Source organism: Monodelphis domestica, chromosome 4 (genome assembly GCF_027887165.1).
Source record: "Monodelphis domestica isolate mMonDom1 chromosome 4, mMonDom1.pri, whole genome shotgun sequence".
NCBI classification, from domain to species: Eukaryota; Metazoa; Chordata; class Mammalia; order Didelphimorphia; family Didelphidae; genus Monodelphis; species Monodelphis domestica.
The window spans coordinates 346,570,948-346,596,847 of record NC_077230.1 but is presented as its reverse complement, the minus strand read 5'-3'; the positions used below and the strand labels follow the sequence as shown (position 1 = coordinate 346,596,847).

General features: G+C 37.3%; 1 protein-coding gene across 1 annotated transcript in view; it reads left to right on the top strand.

The window, feature by feature from the left end:
* The first annotated feature begins 1,171 nt into the window (after positions 1-1,171).
* Positions 1,172-25,900, top strand: part of MRPL48 (mitochondrial ribosomal protein L48) — a 74,800-nt gene continuing 50,071 nt past the window's right edge. Inside the window, exons 1-3 of the mRNA XM_007490996.3 lie at positions 1,172-1,326; positions 18,545-18,597; positions 20,657-20,694. Of these exons, the coding sequence (XP_007491058.1) occupies positions 1,306-1,326; positions 18,545-18,597; positions 20,657-20,694 (112 nt within the window). The 5' untranslated portion in view covers positions 1,172-1,305. The remainder of the gene's footprint in view (positions 1,327-18,544; positions 18,598-20,656; positions 20,695-25,900) is intronic.

Genomic DNA, 25,900 nt, shown 5'->3' with positions numbered 1-25,900 from the left:
AAGTGTTATTACTTGTAATTGGCTAATGAATGAATGAATGAATGAAGTCCCTCATAAGCCAACTTAAACCTATCTTCCCATTTTTATTCAATATTGCTTCCCTTCATGAATGTGTTATTTTAGTCCAATTGGTCAACTTTAACATTTGCTGTACTTAACATTTTATCTCCTGTTTTTGTGCCTTCTCACAGGCCGTCCCTTAAAGCCTGAAATTCATTCTTTTCTCACCTGTCTCTTATCCTTAACTTCCTTTAAAATTTGGCTCATGTTCCACTTGTACTGTGAAACTTTCCCAGAACTCCTGAGTTGTTATTGATCTCCTTCTTCAAATGACCAGGATTTTGTTGTTGTTTTTAATATGTATACAAATTGTATAGCTCAGTAGTATGTAATGTCTTTGAGGGCAAGGATGTTTTTTGGATGTATTGGAATGACGATATGTGTACAATACACATGCGTACATAAACATACATGTATATATGTACACACATATCTAGCATATTTAGTATATATACAACTTGTATAGCTCAGTAGAAGGTAATGTCCTTGAGGGCAGGGACAGTTTTTGGTTTTGCATCCTACATGCTTTACTCAGCTCTTCAAAATAAATAATAAATGTGTCCAATTGAATTGAGACTGATCAGGCAAGAGTATGAACTCCTTCTTGAGAGTCATGGGGAGCCATGGAAAATTGCTAATTAGAGGATGCATTAATAACAAGTACTTATATAGCACCCTAAATATTTGTACCCCAAGTGTTAGTTATCTCATTTGACTCTGACAACAACCTTATAAAGTAGGTACTACTATTATCCTCATCTTAAATATGGGGAAACTGAGACAGAGAACAGGCCATAGATCTGGTAACTGTATGATGTAGGATTTTGAATAGAGGTCTCATTCTGACTCTTAATGCTGCGTGTACCACCTTAGTGAATATTCTGTGCTAAAAAGCTAATAAAAACTATAAAAACTAATTAATGGGAGAGAGGAGGTGATGGGGGGTGGCTGGGGGAGAGAGGGAGAGAGAGACAGAGAGACAGACAGAGAGAGAGAGACAGAGAGAAAGAGACAGAGACAGAGAGGCAGAGAGAAAAGATAGAGAAAGAGACAGAGAGAGCACACACAGAGAGACTATATAACGTATGTTTTCTCGGAACTAAGTTTGTGCAGCTTTGAGACTAGCGGGAGACAGGATATCGTGCCGGACCAAGCTTATTTCCTGTTGCCAGAGCGTTTCCGGTTGTCTGTGACCGGTAAGGCTTGGAGGGTCGCTAGATTGTGGTGTGTCTCCGGCCCGGAAGGATGAGCAGTGCCCTGGGAAAGGTAATGACGGGGCGTCAGGGGCTGCGAGGGCAGCCAGGAGGACCATGGGACCAGAGCTAAAGAACTGCGGAGACATCCGGGAATGTTAGGCTACGGGCGAGAATGAAGCTTTTCCCAGCTGACTTTGCGGTGGCTAGTTCTGTCAAAGGTTTCTGCACATGTCCTACTGACCTCATTCATATCTAGCCCAGTGTCAGACCCCATAGAGGGTGGAGGGGTCATCCTTCTCCACCCCTCACATGACACCTGGGGACACAAGCCCAAAGAAGAAAAGGGATTTACCTAAGGTCACTTAGGATCCGTGCAAGCTACTCTTACCTCTTTTTTATGCCATGCACTCCATTGGCAGTCTGGTCAAGCCTATCGACCTCTTTCTCAATATAATGTTTTTGAATAATTGGAGAAAATTCTAAATTTCTACTGGAAATTAGTGAAAATAACGATATATAAATGTATATATTTCCCAGTCAAGTCTATTTACCTCTTGGGGGAGGCGTGACTTGACCTCAGGATAGTGGCAAACCAGAATCAAAATCCATTTTTATTTATTTATTTATTTTTACTCTGAGTAGGGTATTTTTTTTTCTTTATCCTAATTCTCTTCCTGACTTTTATCACCCCTTCCACTGGGCTCCAGTGTCCCTTCTTTTCTACCCTATCAGAAAAACCTCATCTACACCTGTGACTTCCACCACCTCTTCTGTCAATAACTCCCAAATCTATTACTTCAGCCCTGGCATCTTTTCTGAACTTCAGTCCTGCATGCCTTCATTATTTATGGCACATTTCCATTTGGATGACTTCCTGGTACCCAACATTTCAGATTTGCAATATCTGGACTTCTCTTTCTTCCAGAACCTATGGCACTGGATCTTACCTATTCAGATGCTTGTGGTAATCTTTGATTCTTCCTTCACCCTCACCTCTCATAGCCAATCATTACCAAGTCTTGTGGACTCTACATTTCTCCTTGGTCTCTTTCCTTCCATTCCCATTATCTCCTCTCCAGTACAGTCCTGCATTCACCCATTTATAATTTCCTAACTGGTTTTCAGTCTCTTTTCCATTTTCTTTTTCATTTGTTCTTCATACACTGCCAGACTAATAATCTTCCATATATGTGTATGTGTGCATATATATGTATATGTGTGTATACATCACAATTCTATAAATTTTGCAAAGTATTTTTTCAAAGACCCACCCTGTAAGTTAGTATAAATATTATTATTTCTGTTTTACAGAGTAGGAAACTGAGGCTTAGGATAAATAACTTGCCCAGAGTCTCACAACTAGAAAGTGTTAGAACTGGGACTTGTCTCTTAGACTTTTTGTTAGCTTTCTTACTTTTAGAAAACATTTCTTTTCTTTATACTATGCTGCCTTTTCAACCTATTTGGACAATTGCAATAGACCCTTAATGGGTTTTTCTACCTTTCTTCCTTTTCTTTTTCCTTTCCATTCTATCCATTGTACAGCTGCCAAAAGAATAATTCTTAGGGACAGATGTAGTTATTGTCATCTTCTGCTCATAATTCTTCAGTGATTCCCTTTTGCTGACCACCTAATGTGCACAACCTAACACTATCCTGCCTTTACAAAGCTTTACCTCATATGGAACTTAGGACATTTAATAATGGAACCTCAGTTTCCTTGTCTGTAAACCAAAGAGGATAGGAGAGATTTTTTAATAAAATTATCCCTGTGGGGCTTTCTAGATCTAAATTATTTGTACCTTTGATTTTGTAAGTAACTATTGTTGATTAGGCCAGTTAGATGGCACAAGAGAAAGATGAGTATTCTTGAGTTCAAATCCAGCCTCAGACACATACTAACAGCATGACCCTGCGTTTTCTCTTCTGTTGAATGAACTGGAAAAGTTGATGTTGAGCTGAACAACAATTGTTGAATGAATGTGAGGCCAGAGTTAGACCTAACAATTTGTGCTGAATTATGTAGGGACCCAGATCCTAGCTGCCTCTTATGCTCTCTAGAGTTAGGGCAGTCCTGGGCATATGGCATTGCTGTCTATATAAGAAGTATAGAATGGTTATTTCCTCTCTCTGTTAGTATCAAGGTTCCACCAGAACCAAAGTGTAGGAATGACCCTTTGTTAAGGTGTATCTATAAATATGGGCCCTATTCCAAACAATCTGATTTAGCAAACATTTGTTAAGCTTCTTATATGTTCAGAACATTATACTGGATACTGTCCATTAAAGACAAAAAAAAAAAAGCAAAACAAAGCACCATTTCCTGCCTTCAGTGAACTTACATCTTGGTGAATAATTCACTCTCATCCAATTTATTATTTTTTTTGACTTTTTAAACATTATTTTATTTGGTTATTTACAAACATTATTCATTGGAAATAATGATCATTATCTTTCCCCCCCCCACCCCACCCCCCTCCCACCACTTCTCCCATAGCCGGATTCCACTGGGTTTCACATGTGTTCTTGGTTCGAACCCATTTCCATGTTGTTGGTATTTGCACTAGAGTGTTCATTTAGAGTCTCTCCTCAGTCATTTCCTCTCAGTCCCTGTAGTCAAGCAGTTGCTTTTCATCAGTGTTTTTACTCCCACAGTTTATCCTCTGCTTGTGGATAGTGTTTTTTAGATCCCTGCAGATTGTTCAGAGACATTACATTGTCCCTAGTGGAGGAGTCCATTACCTTCGATTGTACCACAGTGTATCAGTCTCTGTGTACAATGTTTTCCTGGTTCTGCTCCTTTTGCTCTGCATCACTTCCTAGAGGTTGTTCCAGTCTCCGTGGAATTCCTCCACTTTATTATTCCTTTTAACACAATAGTATTCCATCACCAACATATACCACAATTTGTTCAGCCATTCCCCAATTGAAGGGCATCCCCTCATTTTCCAATTTTTGGCCACCACAAAGAGCGCAGCTTCTCATCCAATTTATTCTAAAATTGGGGCATCATGAAAGAAGAGTCTTACGATACCTTTCTATCCTGTGACTTTAATTATCCCCTGGAATATAGTCATGTACAGATTCAGTCCTGAGACAGCACTGAGGAGCAGACTTTTTTTATTAGCTGATCCTGCCACTCATTGATTGCCTCAGAATCATGCACCCCTGATTGTGTTCAAATATTTGAAAGACTAAGATTTTTGCTTGAAGCAATGGATGAAGGTTGTAGAAAGGCAGATTTTTGGCTTGATATAAGGAAAAGTTCCCAATTGTAGAACTGTTTAAAAATCTCATGGGCTTCCTTGTTCATTGTCATAGCATGTCTTCAAGCAGAGACTGCATGACCACTTACCAAGGATTTTGTAGCAGTGATTCCTCTTCAGGTCAAGGTTAGATGAGACAAGCATTAGAATCCATTCCAATTCAGAGATTCTGTGATTCTTTTCTTTTTTTTTTAAAAAAAGGTATTTATAATTATTATTTAATCTGTTTTCTCTGTTAACAGGTTTGATTTTTTTTTAATCTGCTCTCCTGACTTTGGATATGTATAATTTGTTTCTTTCCTTAATACTTCCTGATGTTGTTAAAAAATCCCTTTGTCACTTAAAATCACAATTCGCTTCATTCTTAACTTACTTGACTGTGTGGTCATCTTCCTCCATAAGTAATTCAGAACAAAGAATAATTATTGTTAAATAAAGGACCAGAATTTGCCTTAGAAAGAAGAGAGATCCTCAATGGTGTATATCCTGACAAATCCTGTGGAAAAAAAAAAAAGAACTGAGTTTGCATATTGTTATTAGCTCTAGTATTTATTAGTCTTTCCTTCAATCTTGGGTCAAGTTCTGTTACCCTCCTAAAGTGTGCTTACATGCTGCTTTGACTTAGTCTTCTGCATCAGTCGTTTCCAAGTTTTTTCTCATACATCTTTCCCAGTAAAAAATTTTTGAACATGCACTCAAATATATACAGATTTATTTATATTATAAACATGAACATGAATTATATGCGTTACAAAATTTATACCAACGATGGAAATTAAAAATAGATTAGACAACAAAGAAATATTTGATCACAAGGGTCAATAGGGAGCTACTTGAATTTATTGGGTAAGAGAGTGACATAGTCTGACCTGCGTTTCAGGAAAATCACTTTGCAGCTATGTGGAGCATGAATTGGACTGGGAGAGACTTGAGTTGGGAAGATAACTTAGGAGCTTGCTGGGGATAATAATAATAATTGACGTGTATGTAATAATTTAAGTTTGCAAAACATTTTACATAAATAATCTCATTGATCTCACAACTCTTTGAGGTGGTTATTACAGTTATTATTAGAATTTAAAGTTGGAAGAGACTTATAACGAGAAAAGCAATCATTAAATAACTTAATCAATGCTTGGAGTGTGATTTTTATAATTAAAAAATGTTACTGTGATTTATAGTAGGAATTTAGTACCAGGCAAAAGTCTGTGTATATAACTAGATTAAGAATAATATAGGATTATTAATTAATATAGGGTAGATTAAGGATAATACCCAAGTTATAATTTAGAATGTATATATTGTTAGGGTAATTTTAAGTGTGTTATATTAATCATAAGTAAGTTACTATAATCATAAGTGTATCAATTCATTCGACAATGTATTCTGGGCAAGCTAGTGCATATAGGAAGCAGAAGATCATCCAGAGGTCTTGGGGTTCAGAATGAGACCTCAGAGTTCCAAAAGAAGTCCCAGGGCTCTAGATAAGCTTCAGAAGAAACCTTGGAGCTCTGGAAATGGTCTCTGAGACCTCTTGGAGACCTTTTGTGAGGACTGGAGCATTAGGGATAGACAGGAAACTTTAAAAGTATATGTTTTGCAAAATGAGGTCTGAATTTTTGAACTAGGAGGAAATCTTCAGACCTCTGGGTTTGTGATTTCTTTGTCACAATAAGCTAGATCTTTACTCCCAGCATCTTATTTTTACAGACTTTAGAAATTATCTCTTCCAATCTGCTTATTTTACTGATAATGAAATTAAGAAGAAATGACTCATCTAAAATCTGAGAAATAGTTCTTAAGAGAATTGGTATTTGAAACTAGCTGTTCTGCTTACAAATCTAGTACTCTTGCTACTGTATAGTGTCAGTCATTTATAAGGAAGAATACTAACCTTGGAATTAGAGATAGATATTGGAGTCTTTGGCTGTGCCATTTAACAGCTAGATGATTTAGAGCCAGTTCCTTTAGCTTCAGAGAGAACAACCCCTGCCATGTTATGTTATAATTGTAATAGATGATATTGGAGGGTATATTTGATGGATACCAGTAGATCTAATAGATGAGATCTTCCTTTGGCTACCGCCCTCCCTCTATACCTCCCTTCCTCTCTCTTCCAATCTCCCTTCATCCCCCCTTCTTCCCTTCAGTTTCCCCTTCCCCCTTCTTCAGCCTCCTTCTAAGTCACTCAGGGTGAAGTATGATGTTTCAGAGGAAGTACCCTTTTCTCTTCTTTATCTCAAGTAAGGGTTTATTTGGGAAAACAGGACAAGATAGAGGATGGATATAAAAGGGGTGGAGGTGTTTCCCTATTATTTACAGTGAGTCTTAGGTTTGAGGATATTGAGAGAAATGGCAATTCAGTCACTATGATGAAACTGAGCAAGTCAGAGAGAGATATATGGACTATTGTCCTTCTTCTTCTGCCTTCAAATCAACCAGGCCACCTCCAACTTGATTATCCCAAGTCCCAGAGATAAACCCAGCTTCTTCCTTCCAAGTCACCACCATCAGCCCAAAGAGCCCTCAGCCAAATCCAGAAAAACAGTCACCGTTGACTTTTGCCTTCAACTGTTTCCCGGTCACATTCCAAATGGAATTTTCCTTTGATTGACAGCTGATCAATCTCCAGCTTCTTGTTTTGCTTCACATAGTGTTGGATCAAGTGCACTGATATGTTTGAAAGTACTTTATAAATACATAGTGTCATTCTTATATACCTTAGGAGTTCCTAAATGTTATCTGTTATATAAATATACACACACATAAATGTATGTATGTGTATATATTTACATTAGCAAATAATTGAGTGTCTGGTAGTGATTACCAAATGTATCAGGCATATAAAAACAGTCCTCTAGGAGTTTATAATTTATCTGGCAGATAAGAACATGTATATGAAACATTTAGAGGATGATAGTGAACATTGTTAACACAAAATTGAAAGAAGTCTCAGAGTCTATCTAGTCCATCCTATCCCTGAACAGGAAGGAGTACCTTCAACAGCATCACTGACAAATGGTCATCCAGCTTCTGTTGAAATACTTTTATTGACCGAAAACTCATTGCTCTTCATTCATTCTGTTCTATTTCCAAACAGTTCTAATTGTTAGGAACATTTTCCTTAGGGTGAGTCAAAATTTTCCTTTTTGTCCCTCCTCCACACTGGTATTAGTCTGCTATGTGGGACCAAGCAGAACAGTTCTAATAATTCTTCCACATGCCAGCCCTTCAGATATTTCATGACAGCTGTCATGTTCCCTTTCAATTTTCTTTTCCATGGGCAAACATCCTGAATTACTTCAACTAATTTATTATATGGCATGGTCCCATCTCAGTCCTAACCTCCCTTTTCTCTGGGCCCACTCAGGCTTGTTAAAATCTTTTTTAAAACATAGTACTCAAAACTGAACACAATACTCCAGAGAAGGGCTGACTAGGACAGGAGACTTTGAGTTTACTGCTTCCCTCACTCTAGACACTAGACTTCTATTTATGCAGCTTAAGATTGCATTGCTATAAGCATAATTAAATGCTAGAATATGTAGTACAAATAATAACCACTTTGGGACATCAAGAAGGATGGATATGAGTGTATATGGATTGAATGAATAGTATTTACCTAAAATTATTACTTATTTACATTTCCAATAAATATTTATAGGCTAAAAGAGAAGTAAGCAATGCTAGGGAAGTTGAAATGTAGATTTTGCTTTTTTGTGAATTTTATCTTTAAGAGACTGACTTTTTTTCAGTCTTTAATTATGTACCTGTTGTACTGATTAGTGTGATTTCTTGGGTACCTGTCAACATTCCCTTTTAGTATCAGCATATTTTAAAATTTCCCATTTCCTTCTCCACTGTCCTCAGAAAATATGAATATCCCCATGTTGTGGTACACACTCCACTCAAGACTAGATATCCATTTAAAAAAATTTATTGTAGTTCCAGGTTATTGAAAAACAGATCGAGTATAGAAGAAAGATTACTTGATTTGGAGTCAGGAGGCCTGGTTTTGATTATTGGCTCTGTCATTGACTAGCACTATTAATTTTAGTTGAGACTAGCTGAGCTTCACTTTAATCATTTGTAGTATGGGGATACTAATACCTGTACTTCCCACTTAAAGGTTTTTGTGGCTGTGAGGAGTAAGATAGAGAGTGGATTATTAAAGAGCCCTGCTTCCAAAAATCAAATTCCTTAGAAGAATGCCAAGGATAGCTGGCAGTCATGGGAAATGTGATGCCAGATTTCAACGTCTCTTTATTATCTACACAGTCAAATCCAAATTCCTTTCATGAATTATATTTCATTAATCTCCTGTAAGAATACTCCAAAACAGTCATTGCTTTCCCTCATCCTGATAATCATGCTCATGTCTTTCTCCATGCTGTTTCCTTTTCTGGAGTTTCCTCTTTCCTGCCAATACAAATTCTACCCATTTCTCATTAACTCAATCAACTCCTATTTATTCCGAGGAGCTTTCGGTGACTATCTAGACCAGCGGTTCTCAACCTCTCAATTTGTAGCAATGAGAAATCATAACTGTAGCAAAATTACAGTTTTGAAGTAGCCACCAAAATAATTTTTTGTTTTGGGGTCACTGCAACATGAGGAACTGTATTGCGGGGTCACGGCATTAGAAAGGTTGTGAACCATTGATCTAGAACTACTCTTAAAACATAGTAAAATATTGTAATAAAGGTTTAGTTTTTATAATGCTTCATGTTTACCAAGTGCTTTACATATATTATATTGATTATTTTTACAACCTCCCCAAGGGGTTGTTAATAGAGATAGCGTGTTATATTTGAAGCACTCTGTATTTGGACTCAGGAAACCTGACTTTGTCTTATCTCAGGCACACAGTTTCTCTCCCCATTTATCAGATAAGAAGACTGAGACAAGATAGGCAATGCATGCGATCAAGAATCAGATTTGATAATTGAGAAAAACAGGCTTAGAATTCATCTTCTAGTTCCCAGTCAAGCACTCTGTTTGCCCATGCTGCTTACCTGACATTTCCTTAGAGCATTATTGGATTTAAGACCTTAGAGTTTGGCTGGTGCAGCTAATTTTACAAATGAGAAAACTAAGACTCTGGGAGGGAAAATACTTGTTTATGGTTACAGAGTAGAGGCATTGTTTCAGTATTGGTCATCAGACTCCAAATCCAGAGCTCTTTCAGTCGTGTTCTTATGTTGCTCCTTAATGTTTAATGTGTGTGTATAAATACTTTACCCAAATAGTTTATGAACTTTTGTGGGGCAGGGACCACTACATATTGCACTTCTCTTTGTTTCTTCTAGTGTAGTACTGTGGCCATACATAGTAGATACTCAATAAATATTTGTGTTTATGAATGAATGAAATTAAAGGGAATAGGGAACTCTAGTTAATAGAAAGCTAGATCATAACATCATAGAATCTCACAGCTTAGAAGAGACCTCAGAGGCCATCTAGTTTAGTTCAGGACCCCTGGCCTCCCTGCCCAAAAAATAGAATTCCCTCTACTACATCCCAGACAAATCATTGAGCCTTTACTTAAAGCTTTGGATATATCTGATGGAAAAGGATTAAAAAATCACAGAGGTATTTTTGTATATCAGACAGAATCCTTGGCTGAGAGCCAGAGAATGTGAGGTTTAGTCCTAGTTGCTGGTTGGTTGGTTGGTTGTTGTCCTTCTACTTGAAGTGGACTAAAATAACATTCCTGGTAAAATTTTTTGAGTCTTGCATAAATTAGATTTAAATGAGGCAGGCTTTTACCAAGTGGTCAGCTCCACATTCTCTTCCAGTCATTAAAGTCTAGTAGCAGGACAACAATCAAGATGACTAGTGGTGACTTGGGATGCAGTGGATGATCTTGGTATTTTTGATCCCTGACCAAGCTCTAAACACTCCACAGTGCCTGTTTTTGCCTCCCTTCTTAGTTACAGGAACAAAATCATCTGCCCTTTCGACCAAGGGAAATCTTCACATGCCTGGAGTAGACCCTTCCCTAAAGCAACTATGGATTTGAGGCCTGTAGGTTACCCTTAACCTGGTTTAGCTTGCCTGTCTGACAGTTTACTGGGGATGACTGCCTCTCTCTCTCTCTCTCTCTCTCTCTCTCCCTCCCCCTCCCTCCCTTCCTCCCTCCCTCCCTCCCTCTCCCTTGAAGCCCCAAGTGAGAGTTGGGTGGCAAGTGAACACCAAAGAGGATGAGCAGCCCTAACAAATGTTCAGTAGTCCCTCAGACCAGAAGTGTTGCCTCTCCCTGCATACCCTGTATCTGGCTTACTCATGACTCATGATATGACCTTGGGCAAGTCACTTGGCTTTATGTCTTCCAAAGTCTGCTTTGCCCATACTTTTTAAACCTTTCTTGAATTGCATTATTGAATTAAAGACACAGGTTCTAGAGGTATAAAGCTAGTAGTTCAACTTATATGACAATATTTGGGAACAGATGAGCCACAGAATCCCAAGAGACAGGATCAAACAACCCAGGCTCAGGGCCAGAATGGACCTTATGTTTATGGAATAATCTAGTCCAGAGATTTGCAAACTACATGCCAGCTGTCTGTTGTTGTTGGGGTTTTTTAATCCCAGAAGTTCAGAATGATTTTTTACATTTTGAAAAATGAGTATTTTAAACTTTATTTTGTAATATAAAAGCCATTCTTAGCTCCTCGACTGTACAAAAACAGCCAGCAGTGGAGTTGGCCTTTGGGCTATAGTTTGCTGACCCCTGATCTAATCCTTTCTTTTTTATAGAAAAAGAAACAGGGACAGAAAAATGACTATACTATATTTTTTATGAACATAATCTGTATACACATTGAAAGCATGCTTGGTGGTATGCCATAAGAAGAGAACAGTGATACTTTTGTAAATTTGGAAGCTTTTTCCAAACTTCTCTGTCAAAGGCATCTTTCCAGCCTACCAGATCCATAATATTAGGGTCTTCTTCAACGTCTCATTTTCCTTTACCGATGTATCTGATCTCTTGCCAGATCTTGACATTTCTACCTCGATACCATCTCTTTCTACTCAAAAATTACCACCTTAGTTTAGACACTTATCACCCAGATTATTGCAGTGGCTTCCTCTTTGTTTTTTCTGCCTCAAGCTTCTCATTGCTCTAGGCCAGCATTGATGAACATTTTTAAGATCACGTGCCCAAATTGCAACTTCAAGATGCCCATGAGCTCCCATCACATTACTGTAGACAGTGGAGAGAGGAAGTGCTCACATTGGACAGCTGGGACAGAGGGGCAGTTGGAAATAGGATTCTGTAGGTTAAGGGAGAAGTTAGGGCTAGATAAATAGATCTGAGAATCATCAGCATAGAGCTGATACAATCATCAAACAAAACAATATAGAGAAAAGAAGGTGACTCAGGATAGAGTCGTAGAGGGACAGCCATTATTAGTGGGCATGACTTGGCAGAATCTTATAGGCAAGACTGAGAAGGAATGGTCAGACAGATTGGGGGAGAACCAGAATAGAGCAATGTCACAGAAACCTAAAAAGCATAAAGTATCAAAGAGAAGATGGTCATCAACAGTGTCAAAGACTGCAGAAAGATTGAAAAGGATGCAGATCAAGAAAAAGCCATTAGATTTGTCAGAGAAGAGGTCCTTGGTAAGTTTGGAGGAGAGCAGTTAAAGTTGAATGATGATATAGGAAACTAAGGAAAGTTAAGAAGAGTGTAGGAGTAAAGGAGGTGGAGCCACCTACTCTAGACAGCCTTCTTCTGGAATTGAGCCACAATAGGCAGAGATTTGGGACAAAAGCTAGCAGAGATGAATAGATCAATCCTTTAATCTCAAAATCCCCTTTCATCTTCTGTCCTCATCCCCTTCTTTCATCCTTTCATCTATTCTCTATGAGATAGTTGTTCTACCTCCCTCCCTCTACATGTACCTTTGGTCCCACTCCCTCATGTTTTCTCTAGTATCCTCCCCCCCCCCCCTTCCCATCATCCTTTCCCTCTGTCTTTCCTCATAGTCTCCAATCTCTCTTCTGTCTAATATTTACTTTTCTTTTTTATTTACCCATTCCCAGGTTATCTCCATCCTTTAAAAAAACTCATGTCTTTGGGGTATCCCACTTTGAAATATCCAATAGGTAGCTGATAAGTACTGGAGCTCAGGAGAGAAACTAAAGCTTAATATTTTAGATCTGTGTGTCATCTGCAAAGAGCTGATAAGTCTATGATCCTTTGATATTCAAATGCATAGGAACTGATGAAGTCATTGAGAGTGTAGAGAGATAACAGAAGACATCTCAGAAGAGATTCTTGGGGGTACTTCACAATTAGGGAACATTATTCAGATGAAGAGCAAGCAAAGAGGACTGAGAAGAAGTGATTAGGCATGTACGAAGAGAATCAGGAGAGAGCAGTGTCACCCAAGAGAGTAGTATCCAGAAGGAGAAGAGTATGGTCAACAGTATCAAATGAAGTAGAAAAGTCAGGAAGTATTGAGGAGAGAGAAAGGACCATCAGATTTAGCATTTAAGAAATCATTGGTAACTTTGGGGAAAATGCTTTTAGCTGAGTGATAAGCCAGAAGTCAGATTGAAGGAGTTGAAGGTTAAATCCTAAATTTATATTTCTATCTCTAAACTCTTTCCTGTCTTATATTAACAAATGAATTCTGGATATCTTTCCCTGGATGTTCTCTAGGTATCTCAAATGCATGTTTAAAACAATTCATATTTTCCTTCCACTCCATTCCTCCTTCAAACTTCTTCACTTTAGGTGACAGTGTGATTGTATTTCCAGTTACCAATGTTCATAACCTTGAGGGTCATTTAAAAAAAAATTTAGTCAATTTAGGACATTATTCTTTGGTTGCAAGAATCATATTCTTTCCCTTCCTCCCCTCCCCCCACCCTTCCCATAGCCGTCGTGCAATTCCACTGGGTATTACATGTGTCCTTGATCAGAACCTATTGCCATGTTGTTGATGTTTGCACTAGGATGTTCATTTAGAGTCTATATCCCCAATCATATCTAGGGGGTCATCTTTGATTATTAATTTTACATCAATTCTATTATCTAGTCAGTTGCCAAAGATGTCTTTTTTTCTTCATCTTAAATCTTTATATATATGTATATTACCAATTACATGTAATAACAAATTTCCACCTAAGTTTTCCAAAGTTATGTGATCCAAACTGTCTTCTTCTCTCCTTCCCTCCCCTATCCCAGAGCTGGCAAGCAATTCAGTCTCCTACTCTTGTTCATTCCCTCATCAGCTCTTGCCCATTGTAATTTGCTTTGCAGTTGCAATGTGCTCCTCCTGCCTCAAGTCTCTCCCTTCTCATAATTGCTTCTACATACACTGTCAAGTAGAAATTCCTAAGCCAATGATTTGACCATGTCATCTTACTTTCTCAGAAGTCTTCAATCACTTTCTAATCTTTCTAGAATCAAATCAAGAATTCTTAGCCTCTCATTTCTAGTCACCTTTTTTGATCCTTTTTTTTGGGGGGAGACACTAAAATCTGGTTTTTTTTAATAATGTGGAAATGAGTTCAGTGTGATAATATATTTAAAATATATATTAAAATATAAAATCTGAAAATTTTTTCCAAGCCTTTAATATTGTAAAGTCTAAAATTTGTGACAAGGAAATCACTTTAAAAGACTGATATATATTAATTTAAGGTCGCCAAGGAATTCAGCTATGTAATTCCTAAATGAAAACTCAAGTCAGCAGTCAACCTTTATGGAGTTTAATTACAAACAGGATGAAGAAAGGTATTAAAGATAGAGAGAGAGAGAGAGAGAGAGAGAGAGAGAGAGAGAGAGAGAGAGAGAGAGAGAGAGAGAGAGAGAGAGAGAGAGAGAGAGAGAAAGGGGAGAGAAGGGAATAGGGCTTAAATACCCCTTCTGTTTAGGCTGGGCCAAAAGGCCCAAGCCCTTAGATAGCTGGGGCAAAGAAAGGAGATCAGTCCCTATTACTCACGTGACCAAAATGGAGAAACAGTCTCAGGGGCCTCCACCTCCAGCTTCCTTCAGAGCAAGCTTCTCAGAGCACCTCTCCAACCACTCAGAGCCAAAACTCTCCAACCAACCCCCCTTAGTCCTCAGACCCCTCTATCTTTAAGGAAACCATCCAAGTTCCCTCCCCTCAGTTCTCACATCTACTAATCACTGTCCATGTCTTCCCTGTGCCAATGGTGGCTTTAGCTTAACCCAGGACCGCCCAGAGGTCTGTGGCTTTGCACATGTATGTTGAAGGTCATATTCTCAAATAATTAAATCTTGATCTATGCTACAGCCCTTCCTAAATCCTGTTACCCTGAGTAGGGTAGAGATTGGAATAATTAAATTTTGATCTATGCTGCAGCCCTTCCTAAATCCTGTTAGGACTGAGTAGGGTGGAGATTGTAATTTCCAAGTATCTCTATTGTATCAATTCTAAAATCAATCATGACTCAAAGAAATTCCTGTTCTATGCTTAAGCATAGGTCAAAGCCCTTTCCATTGTTCAGCAAAAGGTTTCTGTCCTAAAGTAATCTTAAGAAGGGAGGAGGAACCTCCCATGCCAATGGGGTTCACATTCCAATAGCCAAGACCCACTATCAATAGGAAATTTTTCAAGTATGAAATTTCCCAATGGTGAAATTTCCAACATTTATAAGTCTAAGAAATTTTAAGGTTTACAAATTATATCTCTAATAACAAAATATTATATTTTATGAAGTTTATTAAATGATCATTAGAAATCAAGGAATAAAGGGGATACAAAATAAAAACCACGTGCCCATGGTTGGTTAGCCATTTTCAAATTTTCCCCACCTTACCACCATCACTGCTGATGCTACATCATGAAAAAAAAAAAAAGAGGCCGTGGGAGGTGTTACTGCTGGTTAAATAGGTTAAATACCAATAAAGTGATCTCGCCAATGTGGAGACTCAGGAGAGATTATAGGGAATTCTGGGAAATACCAAGGACTTCTAGGGAATGAAGTCAAAGGTTCAAAATCTCCATTTATACATTCCCCCGGAGACCCGTGGAAGACTAGTCTCTCAGATGGGTCTTGTAAACATACCAACTTTGAAATTACAATAATTTGAGGATGAGGAAAAAAGAACAAAACCAATAATTGCTAGGCACATTGACAAAAAGCCAGTTAGGGGACAAGTCCCCTTTGGCATAAGAGTATATATACAAACAACTGCATTCAAACCAACACAGTTCAGATCACCACATCCCAAAGTTCACTCTGGATCATCTGGTGTAGCATATAGTCTGTGCAGGCATCTTCATGGTGCCTTTTCCAAATAGTTCACTTTCTGGATTTGGAGAGGTAGCATATTTCTTAACCTAAAATTACTCTCAAAAGGAATTTAAACTTTGCAATTTAAAATAATAATAATTTATACAATATCCCCTTCATGACATGGTTCCTTTATATCTTTCCAGTTTTATTTCATATTATTCCTTTATATGCTTTCCATTCAAATTAAATTGGCCTTCTAAATTTTTTTTAACCCTTACTTTCTGTTTTAGATTTGATACTAAGTATCATTTGCAAGGGAGAAGAATGGTAAGGCTGGATAATTGGGGTTAGTTGATTTGCTCAGGGTCACAGAGGTTCAATTTGAATTCAAGAGCTCCCATCTCTGGGCTTGGCTCTCTGACCACACTGAGCCACCTAACTGCTCCCTATCTATTTCTTTTACATGATATTCCATTTCCTGGCTCCATTCCTTTGCATAAGTGCTTTCACATGTATGGAATGCACTTCCTCATATCAATTTCTTAAAATCCCCACTTTCCCAATCCAGCTCTGGCATGGTTTCTAATATGTCACCCATACCCTTTTTTCTCTGGACTCACTCACAGACTCCAATTTGCTTTCACCCTGAAAGGTCTGTAAGTTTTTTTCAGTAGTAGTTATTCCTTACATTCCCTTTCCCAGGACTCTAGGGACAGCTTGTGGGGTAGCTGGGGGACTAGGGAAACATCCTCCTCCTCCTTGCCACTGTAGCTCCCACATTCTGACTAGTGTATTTCCCATCGACCTAAAAGCAGTTTCAGTGCTACTGTTGACTCTTAATTAAACAGTAGGACAAAAATGCTAGACTAACTGGGCAAAAAAAAAAGGATTAATCAAAACAGCACAATTCATCTGTAAACCTGAGTCACATTTTCCAACTGTATTATCTTGAAGGAAAGTAGGTATACATTTAGAGAAACCCAAGCAGAGGCATATGAAAGGGGAAACCCATGTGGTTGGAATAACTCTGGACTGAAGGCCCTGATTCCTTGTTCCCTTCATGAATATTCTCTACTACAAGGAACTGCTTCTCTGCTAGATGCTTCCCTTCTTGTCTTCACCACTTGCTGAGTAAAGATGTTTCTCTTACACTCTTGAACCACTGAAGGAATTATAAACTTTTTGCTTATTGACACCCTTCATGCTGAGAAAATAGGTTCTCCTGGCAAAAATCCTATCACTTGTTCAGTGCCAAGCCATAGAGCTTCAGAACTCCTTTGGTTTGTTCTCTGGGTAATGCAGACAAGCCCAGCCAGCTAGATCTCTTTCTTCAGCTGAATAGATTCTTTCTCCAGTTAGCTTCTAGCAAAGTCAAGCTTTTCCAATAAGCATAGCTCATGATAAAACAGATATCAGATAAAAAATATCAGACAAAACAGATACAAAACTCTTTCCCACCTTCAATTTTTTCTCTCAAAGTCACAGGGCAATAGAAAGTAACTAGGCAACCCTGAGAGTTTCCCCCTCTCCCAGGCTTCAGGTGACATAAACTCTGATGGCTCTTTACTCTGGAGCAGGATTTTGTTTTCCAGTCATCACAGCAACAATGAAATTCTCAGCTGACCCAGCTTTTCTATAGCCAATCAGCAAAGCACTGCCTTATTCAATCAGCAGACTCCCAGGATAACAGCAGAAGAACCTGCTTGTAAGCAGTCAGCTGTTTTAACTAGAAGTAGTTTCTTTAGTCACAGTATATGTCATCTGCCCCAACTTCTTCTGAATAATCCTTAGTTCTGCTTCTCTTCCTTCTATAACTTCTTCTCTTTCTTCCTATATCTTCTAATACCTCATCAGGGCCTCCTGGTGATCTTTATTTTATGATAAAGAACTCAAGGAATTCAATTTTTGGTCTGGTACTCTATCACCCTAGTGGTCTTTATATATTTCCCCTTAGTCTGCAAACAATTATTTAATTTAGAATTAACTTAAACATGATAAATAGCTCCAAAAAAAGTTACATATAAATGGGCTGATGAAACACAATGCCTTGCAGCTATTATTCCTTCAAGTCATTGCTCTACCTTCAAGCAGTCTTCTCAGTCTGTTAGTCTTAGAATTTAGTTTTCTATCTAGTCCTCAAAATAGTTTGTGTCTCACCTCAACATTTTATCTGTGAGGCTGTTTCTTGAGTTGATATTATCATTTTCCCTTAGACAAATGTTCTTTATTTGCCCCTTTCAACAACCAAACTGTTTACATGTAGAAAGGGACGATACTTACATAAGCAGAGTTCAGGTGCTACCTCCTATATAGGGTCTTTACTGATTCCACCCCGCTCCCCAGCTATTTATATTCTCTTCTTATTGAAATTACTTAATAGTTTGAACTTCTTTTTCTGTGGTATTTTCCAGTACAAGCATAAGCTCTTTGAGTACAGGTACTGTCTTGGTATAGCCCAGTATAGTTCATGGCACAGAATAATCAATGTTTGATGAACTTAATTGAATTAATACAATTAGCTAATTAAAATTAAGTAATTATAGTTCCTTTACTCTTTTAAAATAACTCGTACTTTCCCTCTTAGAATCAATACTACCTATTGGTTCCAAGACAGAAGTATGGACTAGGCAATGGGGGTTAAGTGACTTGCCCAGGGTCACACAGCTAGGAAGTGTCTGAGGTGAGATTTGAACCTAGGACTTCCCATCTTTAGGCCTGGCGCTCAATCCACTGTGCCACCTACCTGCCCCCAGTTTTTACACTTTTTAATATTATCCTAATACTGCTCTTCTTATATAGGTGTTGTGCCCAAGGAAAGATGTCTTTTCAAAACAGGCCCTTTCTCTTCTAAGGTAAGTGTATCCTACTTTCTGGTGCATTGGTGGTGATAGGCATTAGACAGTCCTGGGACATTCCTGATGGTCTCTGTCAGGCTTGAGATCAGACACAAAAGAATCAGCATTCTGCCTCTTGCTCTTTCTCCTTTCCTCCTGGCTGTCAGTGAGCCTACTGTCAGGCCTTTAAGTACTTTGTCCTATTACCTCCCTACTGATGGAGAAGATGCATTTCTTGCCATCAGAAACAGTGTGATCCTTCAGACCCGGGCCTAGTGGGTACCTTGGGAACAGAATATAACTCTCATTTGGGGAAAGGAGCCAAGGGTCATAGTCCTATCAAATCCTATTTAGATTCTTGCTAAATCATAATACTATGATATAATCACTGTGCCTCAAGCATAGTGGTTACATAGTGGAGCAATGAGTTCTCTAATAATACTGGAGGTCTTCAGTCAAAGATTGGATGACCAGGTGTTAGAGATTTAATAGAGAGGATTTATTTACTAGGCCGAGAGTTGGAGTTGATTGCTTTTAAGTTTCCTTCCAACATAGAATTCCAGAGTTAAAGATTAAAGAGACCTTGGTTTTCTGCATGTATCTAAGCCAGAAATATATTTTACAAATTTAGCTTCAAAATCTACAATGGTGGAGAATTCATTAACTACCCAAATGATCTATTTTACCTTTGAATGGTTCCAATTGTTAGGAAGTTCTTATATGAATGTTCAAAAAAAAAGTCCATTTACTCTTTCCTATGGCAATGCTTCAGAATTCTAGAAGACACTATCTCTGTTCAGTCTTCTCTTTACCATACTAAATGTGTCCCATTTTCCTTTGATCCTGAAATGATATGATTTTGAATCTCCTCCTCAGTTTGGTCTCTGCTCTCTGTTATCTATTCCTGCTAATCACTTTCTCATTATTTGTCACCCAGCAGTTGACAGAAGAATCCAGGGTTCAAAACTCTGTAATTGAAATAATTTTGAAGTCATGCTAGCAAATACAACATTATCAATGAGTATTTTTTAAGTTTTATAGCTCTTTTTTTTATGTTAGTCATCTCTGAATATATATCTCCTTCCAGTGAGGTTTCCCTTATTATAAAATTTTAAGAAATATTTCTTGTTTTTATGTCACATTCATTTCTGAATAAAATTCCTTTGCTTCCCTATGCAGTGGAGCCTTTCCATATAACAAAGCAATAAAAAAAAAAGAAAAAGAAGAGTTAACAAAAATAATTGGCAGATCATCTCTGTCTATAAGTATATGTAGTATTCTACCTCTGTAATAAAAGCCAATTTTAGTCACTTTTTTAAAAAAAGCATGATTCCAAATGGTTTTTTAAAATATTAGAACAATTTACAGTTCTAACAGTATTTCTTCCTTGCTGAAGTAACTACTAACATTGATTCTTTCCATCATTTGTCATCTTTGACAATTTTCTAAGCATGACGTAGGGTTGTTTTGACATGTATTTTTCTTAATATTGGTGATTTAGAACTGTCTTACATATGATTGTTAATAGTTTGAAATTATTTTTTCATAACTTTTGTCCACTTATGTATTGGGAAAATGGCTGTCTTATATATTTTTGTTAATCCCTTACGACTTGGCCCTGCCCTCTGATCCTTAACAGAGATATCTGATGTAGATTATTCCCTAAATGACAGTTGCTCATATTTTTCTACCTATATTTGAAATATGCTGGGGGTTTTTCTTTTGTGATCTCCTGATCGCTTTTGTTTCTTGTATGGTTTGGAGTCCTGTCCTCACCCCCCACCCCACCCCTTCGTATATGTAGGGGGAGAATATCTGTTTTTCTATTTTCCAATTCTATTTTTTGATTTTTTTTTTAATATTTAGGTTAAAGATCAATTTATAAAGAGAGTATAGCAATGGTTTATAGCACAGGGAAAAATCAATCCTTGGTCACCTTGGTATATGAATTACTTTGGTAAAGAGAGTCTTTTGCATGATATAATTAGTCTTTCTTTAGAACTTTTGAGGTTTATCTAAGTGTAATGTATAAGTGAAATGTGATCAATTCATCATTTTCAATATTGTTTTTCTTTAGATTCCAACTGAAAGGAGAGAATCCCAGCTATTCTGCAGGTGAGCAACTTTTCCTTGAATAAAACTATTGCTAGTCTTCCATTATTATCTTGCCTAGAATAATATAAACACATGTTTTGAAAAAATAGTTCAGAAGGTATACCCACCTTCCAGAAGCAAAATATTATTTTAAAGTTCTATTTTTTTATTATGAACCCAAAAAAAGAATATTTTTCATACACATAGCAAAACACAAAAAAGAGAATTGCCCATGGAACTGTAGATTTTCACCTTATTCTGCCTGTTTATTTTAAAAAGTATATAATAATTTCTACATTTGGTGAGTCTTACCTGGGTAAGGATTACCACTTTTCTAAATTATTTGCCTTCTAATTCTTTTCTCAATAGCTCTTATTTCATATTTTTAAATCTTTTATTTTATTTCTTCTAGATAGTCACACAGGCCTTTTGAAAAATTCCTGTCCCTCCCTTTCTCCCCTCAAGTCTCTGCTTGCAATTATTTTAGAGTTGCTTTTTCCTTTTTTTTTTGAGAAGTCTCTAGGTCTCCAATAATTTTTGATACTAGTTGGTGTTTTCTTTGATTTTTTCATCTTGAATTGGGTTCTTGTGTGTCAATGGCAAGACCAAGTGCCTCTCTGTGGGAAAGATAGTGATCTCTATTTAGTCTTACCCTGGATTCCTTTGAGTGACCTTCACCTCTTAGGGTTAGAATCTACCTAGAATCTTTGGGGTTCAAAGTGTTTGATTTTTAGATCCCTTTATGGCTTCTCTGGAGCCCCTAGGTCCCTAGGCTATCTTAATCTGAATGCTGCTATGTGGCAAAAGTCATTGCTGCTGCCCAGGTATTATAAGGTCTCTCCTCTGGGGCTTTTTTAGAGTGCCCTTCTGCTCTTGCTGCCTCTAGACACAGAACCTCATGGGCCACATGTCTTTGGCCTGTGTTAACAGGTTGTTATCTTATTTGCTGGGGCTTTCCTATCGCCTATGAGCTGACCTTTTGTTTAGTTTGAGGCAGAAGAAATCACTTAACTGTAGTTTCTCATTAGATTGATTGTTAATTTGGTCCGTTATGAAATTTAGGTTCTTACTGGAATAAGTTTTGGGAATTGAGTGGTCTGCCTCTGTTCAGGCATTTGTCTTGGCCAGAAGTCCAGCTTAGTGCTCTAATACAGAAGTGTTATAGTAGTTGTGAGTGAAAAATCCCCTGCCCCCTTATATGATTAGATTTAAATGTTATTAGTAGTATTTAGATAATCATAATTGTAATTCTGAGATGAGTTAAATAATGTTAGCATAAGTGATGATTTTAGTAGGCCTTTTGTGATTATTTTAGTATAAGTAAGGTTTTGAACCAAAGTAAAGAATTGCTTTTGCATAGTTAATCATTGTTAGCATAGGTCTCAGTTTTAACCTTAGCCTTTAATTTGCTATATCATGCACCCTCAGCAATTATGGTCTTGAACTTGTGGCTTGGCCTTCATTAGTATAGAGGCTTTTTCCTTCATTAGAAGCCTGGTGATACCCCTTCACCTTTGTATATACCCCAGTATACATCATGGAGCTTTTGCCTTGTTTGGGAGCTTGGCACCTCCCATTTACCCTGGTCATCTTAGTACACATCATCATTGACATCATCAGGGTTAGAAAGTCGGGTTCAGGCTCCCCCACTTTCTCCTTGTCTATCAAGTGACTTTAAAGTTACCATCAAGTGACTTCTACCAATGATTCTTTGAGCATAAAAGAAGTCCTCTTACAAGGCTTTGGGTATTTTGGTCTTGAGACCTAGAGACTTCTCTACTGTGTAATTTCTAAGCACAAGAATGCAAATAAGAGAATTAAAGTCTCAAAGCCAAAAAGAACTAGGTTTATTGAGAGGGGGTCAATCTTTATTGTAGAGCCGTGAGATTTGGATTTTGGTTGTAGTTTTACCAGTGACTGGCTATATCAGTTTCCTCTTTGAGGTGGAATTTATTAAACTATCTGTAAGGTTCCTTTCAGATATAATATTGACTGTTCTTGTGGCACCTTCTAGTTTTGACAGTCTGTTCTAGGTTCTAAGATCTCTTCCTGAGCCTTTTTTAAATCTAGATTTCTAAAGTTCTAACATCTCTCCCTGCCTTCAGATTTCTGATTTTTTTAGGAGACCAGGCTTTCACTTTTATTGTTTGTAATAGGCACTCAGAAACTGTTTTTTTGAATGAATAAGTGACTGAATCTATCACACTCTAGAGCCTCTCTCATGATTGGCTGTCTAAGAAAAACAAACAGGCCTAAAATAAATGCCCTGATTTCTCAACTGGTCCAGGAAGTAGTTTGATTAACTTGATTGACAAAAGAAAGTTGACAAAAGAGAGTCTAACAATGTGAGCCTTTGGTATTTCTTCTTTGTCTGTTTCTCTATGATGGGATAATTTTTTTCAAGGAACTATCTGATTTTACATAAATCTGGTATACTACTAAAGGGTATAAAAGGTGCCTTTTGAGTACTTTAAACACTACTTTGAAATAAAATCATGTTCACAAAAGTTTTCAAATGAAGATTTTTTTTTGCAAATTTTAGGAGACTGCTTTGAGACTTTTTGAGATAGGGATTATTGAGATAGGTGGTTGCATTGAGGGATGTCAGCAGCTCACAGCATTGTTAGAATGAGAAGGTTCTGGATGAGAGACATAAGTGTGATAGACCTTTGACTCAGTAGGAAAAAAACCTCATAATTAATTGGAGCTATTCAGCTGAAGAATAGATGTTGCTGTGAGACAGTGGGCTTTTCATCCCTGGAGGGTCAAACTGATGTCAATGGACTATTTCTTGGCTATGTCCAATAACAGCCTTATCCCTAGAGTAGTGGTTTAGATAAGGTGATCTCTCTCAAGGTCTTTTCCACACTATAGTTCTTTGATCTAATGCTTAGCACAATACCTGGTACACAGTAGGTGCTTAATAAACATTTATTATTGACTGATTCTTAGGGAATTATTTCTTCCATAATGTTTAAAAATCGGAGCAGCAGAAACTGTTGTTCTACCTGCTCCTGGATGCTTTTCATGAGGCTGTAGATGAACTTAACATCTGAATACTCTTCATCATAAAACCAGTCATTTTCTTAGCTTCTGCAATAGTCCACTGATCATTAAGTGCAAAATTTGTAACAAGATAGTCACTTGTCCTCAGATAATTTCTTTCCAAATTAATAAAAAAAACGGCTGAGAGAAACAAGATTAAAATAATACAAATAGTTGTCTCTCCCAAATTCTGGATTGAGCATTTCAGTAACCAAAGAGATTGAAGGCTAATCTGATCTGATGTGTTGAAAGGCACTCTGTCATCCTGCCCTCAAACTGATGAGAAAATTTGTGATTATTTCCTTTTAAAAATGTGATAATTGAAAGATTTTCTAAGCTTCTATTTGAAACTCTGGAGTTTACTGTCTTCATTTAGGAAAAGTGCTGTCACTTCTCTCAAGAGGCTTATGTTAATGTGGCAGCAGGAGACCCAATTTAATGATGCAGAACAAGCCAAAGAAGGAAAAAAAAATCAGTTGAATTCATTGGCAATCATAGGTTTTTAAAGCATTGTAAATTCTATAATTAAAACAATTGACTAATTAAATGGTTTAACCACTGGTAAATTGACCAAAGCTTTCCATTTCAGGGCAGGGATTTGTTAATTTAACAGTGATTTGAACCAACTTCTTAATTAACCAACTGCTGTAATTATAGAAATTGTCCCAAACTACAACTGAAAGTGCTTGATTGCCAGGGAATATCAACAGCAGATCAGACAGGTTCAGTCATGACCAAGTGTTGTGGTGATTAAATTTTTTTTTGTTTTGTGGCCCCAAAGTAGGTCATAGAATCAGAAACCAGAGATTTTAAATCAAATATATTTTTCATTTCTACTAAGATATTTTGCTCCTTTATTCCTTTCGTAATTATTTCATTGATCTATTAGTTCCTTGATTTGGGTTTTTCTTTCCCTAACCCAGATTACAAACATTTCTCACCTTAGTAAATTGAGAATGTGATGTCAATGTGATGGTCAAGAAAATTTATCCCTTGATGGCAACTTAAGAGTGATGATCCCTTTGTTCACTTTGCTAGATTAGTCCTTGGACAATGGACACATACATAGTCTATCTGTAACCCTTTGGTGGGTGATTTAGCTGTGCTCTGTTTATAAGACTTTAAACAGAAATCAGTACTCAAAATTTTCCTAGGAATATATATATATATATATATATATATATATATATATATATATATATATATATATATATATATATATATATATATATATACAAATAATACAGGAATACAACCATTTAAGTTATACAGATACAATCCAGGTAACCCTAACCTCCAGCAACATATTGCCATTCCATGAAGAGCTCTGTAATCTTCTAAGGTAAGGACCAGTTTCAGAAACATCAGCCAGTGACCTGAGCTCTCTCTACCTTTATCTGTTTCCTGTGGGAAACTTTAGTGGGAGGATGGCAGATACCTTTGTTAGGACTACTGGCAAAAGCTTCACCCAGTGCTTAACTGATTTAGATCTCTGATTATGATACGGCTGGGTGACACCTGCCAGAACTTTGGGATTCATTTATAGAACCTTCATGAATCCAGTATTCCTTCTTCATTATAAGTGTCTGAAAAAGACCACTAAATATTACACCTATGATTTTGTCCCAGACTTTAAATCACATTGCTGGAGGGAATTTCCTAAAATTACATTGCTGTAGGAAATTCCTATCAATGAAGAATAACAGTTTTTCTATCACATTTACTCTTAAAGATTTACCTGGGGCAGAGAAAGATTAAGTGGCTTACCCAGAATCACATGGCCATTGTGTGTCAGAAGCATCTCTTGAACTATTCTTCCTAGCTCAGAGACCACTTCTTTTTCTGCTTCACCACAGTGCTTCTTCTTGTATTAGGCATGGCACAACACAATGAGTTAAATAAAGTAGCCTCTCAATTAGTATTTTTTTAATGTTTGAATGAATGAACCAGTTAATCAAAAAAAATTTAAGTGCCTTCTGTGTTGCTAGCACTATACTAGATGTTGGCAATATAAAGATAAAAGTGAAATAGTCTCTGCCCTCATTCTAAAAGACACATACCACCTACCCCCTCCCACCCCTCAAAAAAAAAAATAAGTAAGGTGAAAAATGGAAAATGGTATGCTTTAATCTGCTTTCAGACTCCCATCATTTCTCTGGAGGTGTATAGCATTTTTTATCAT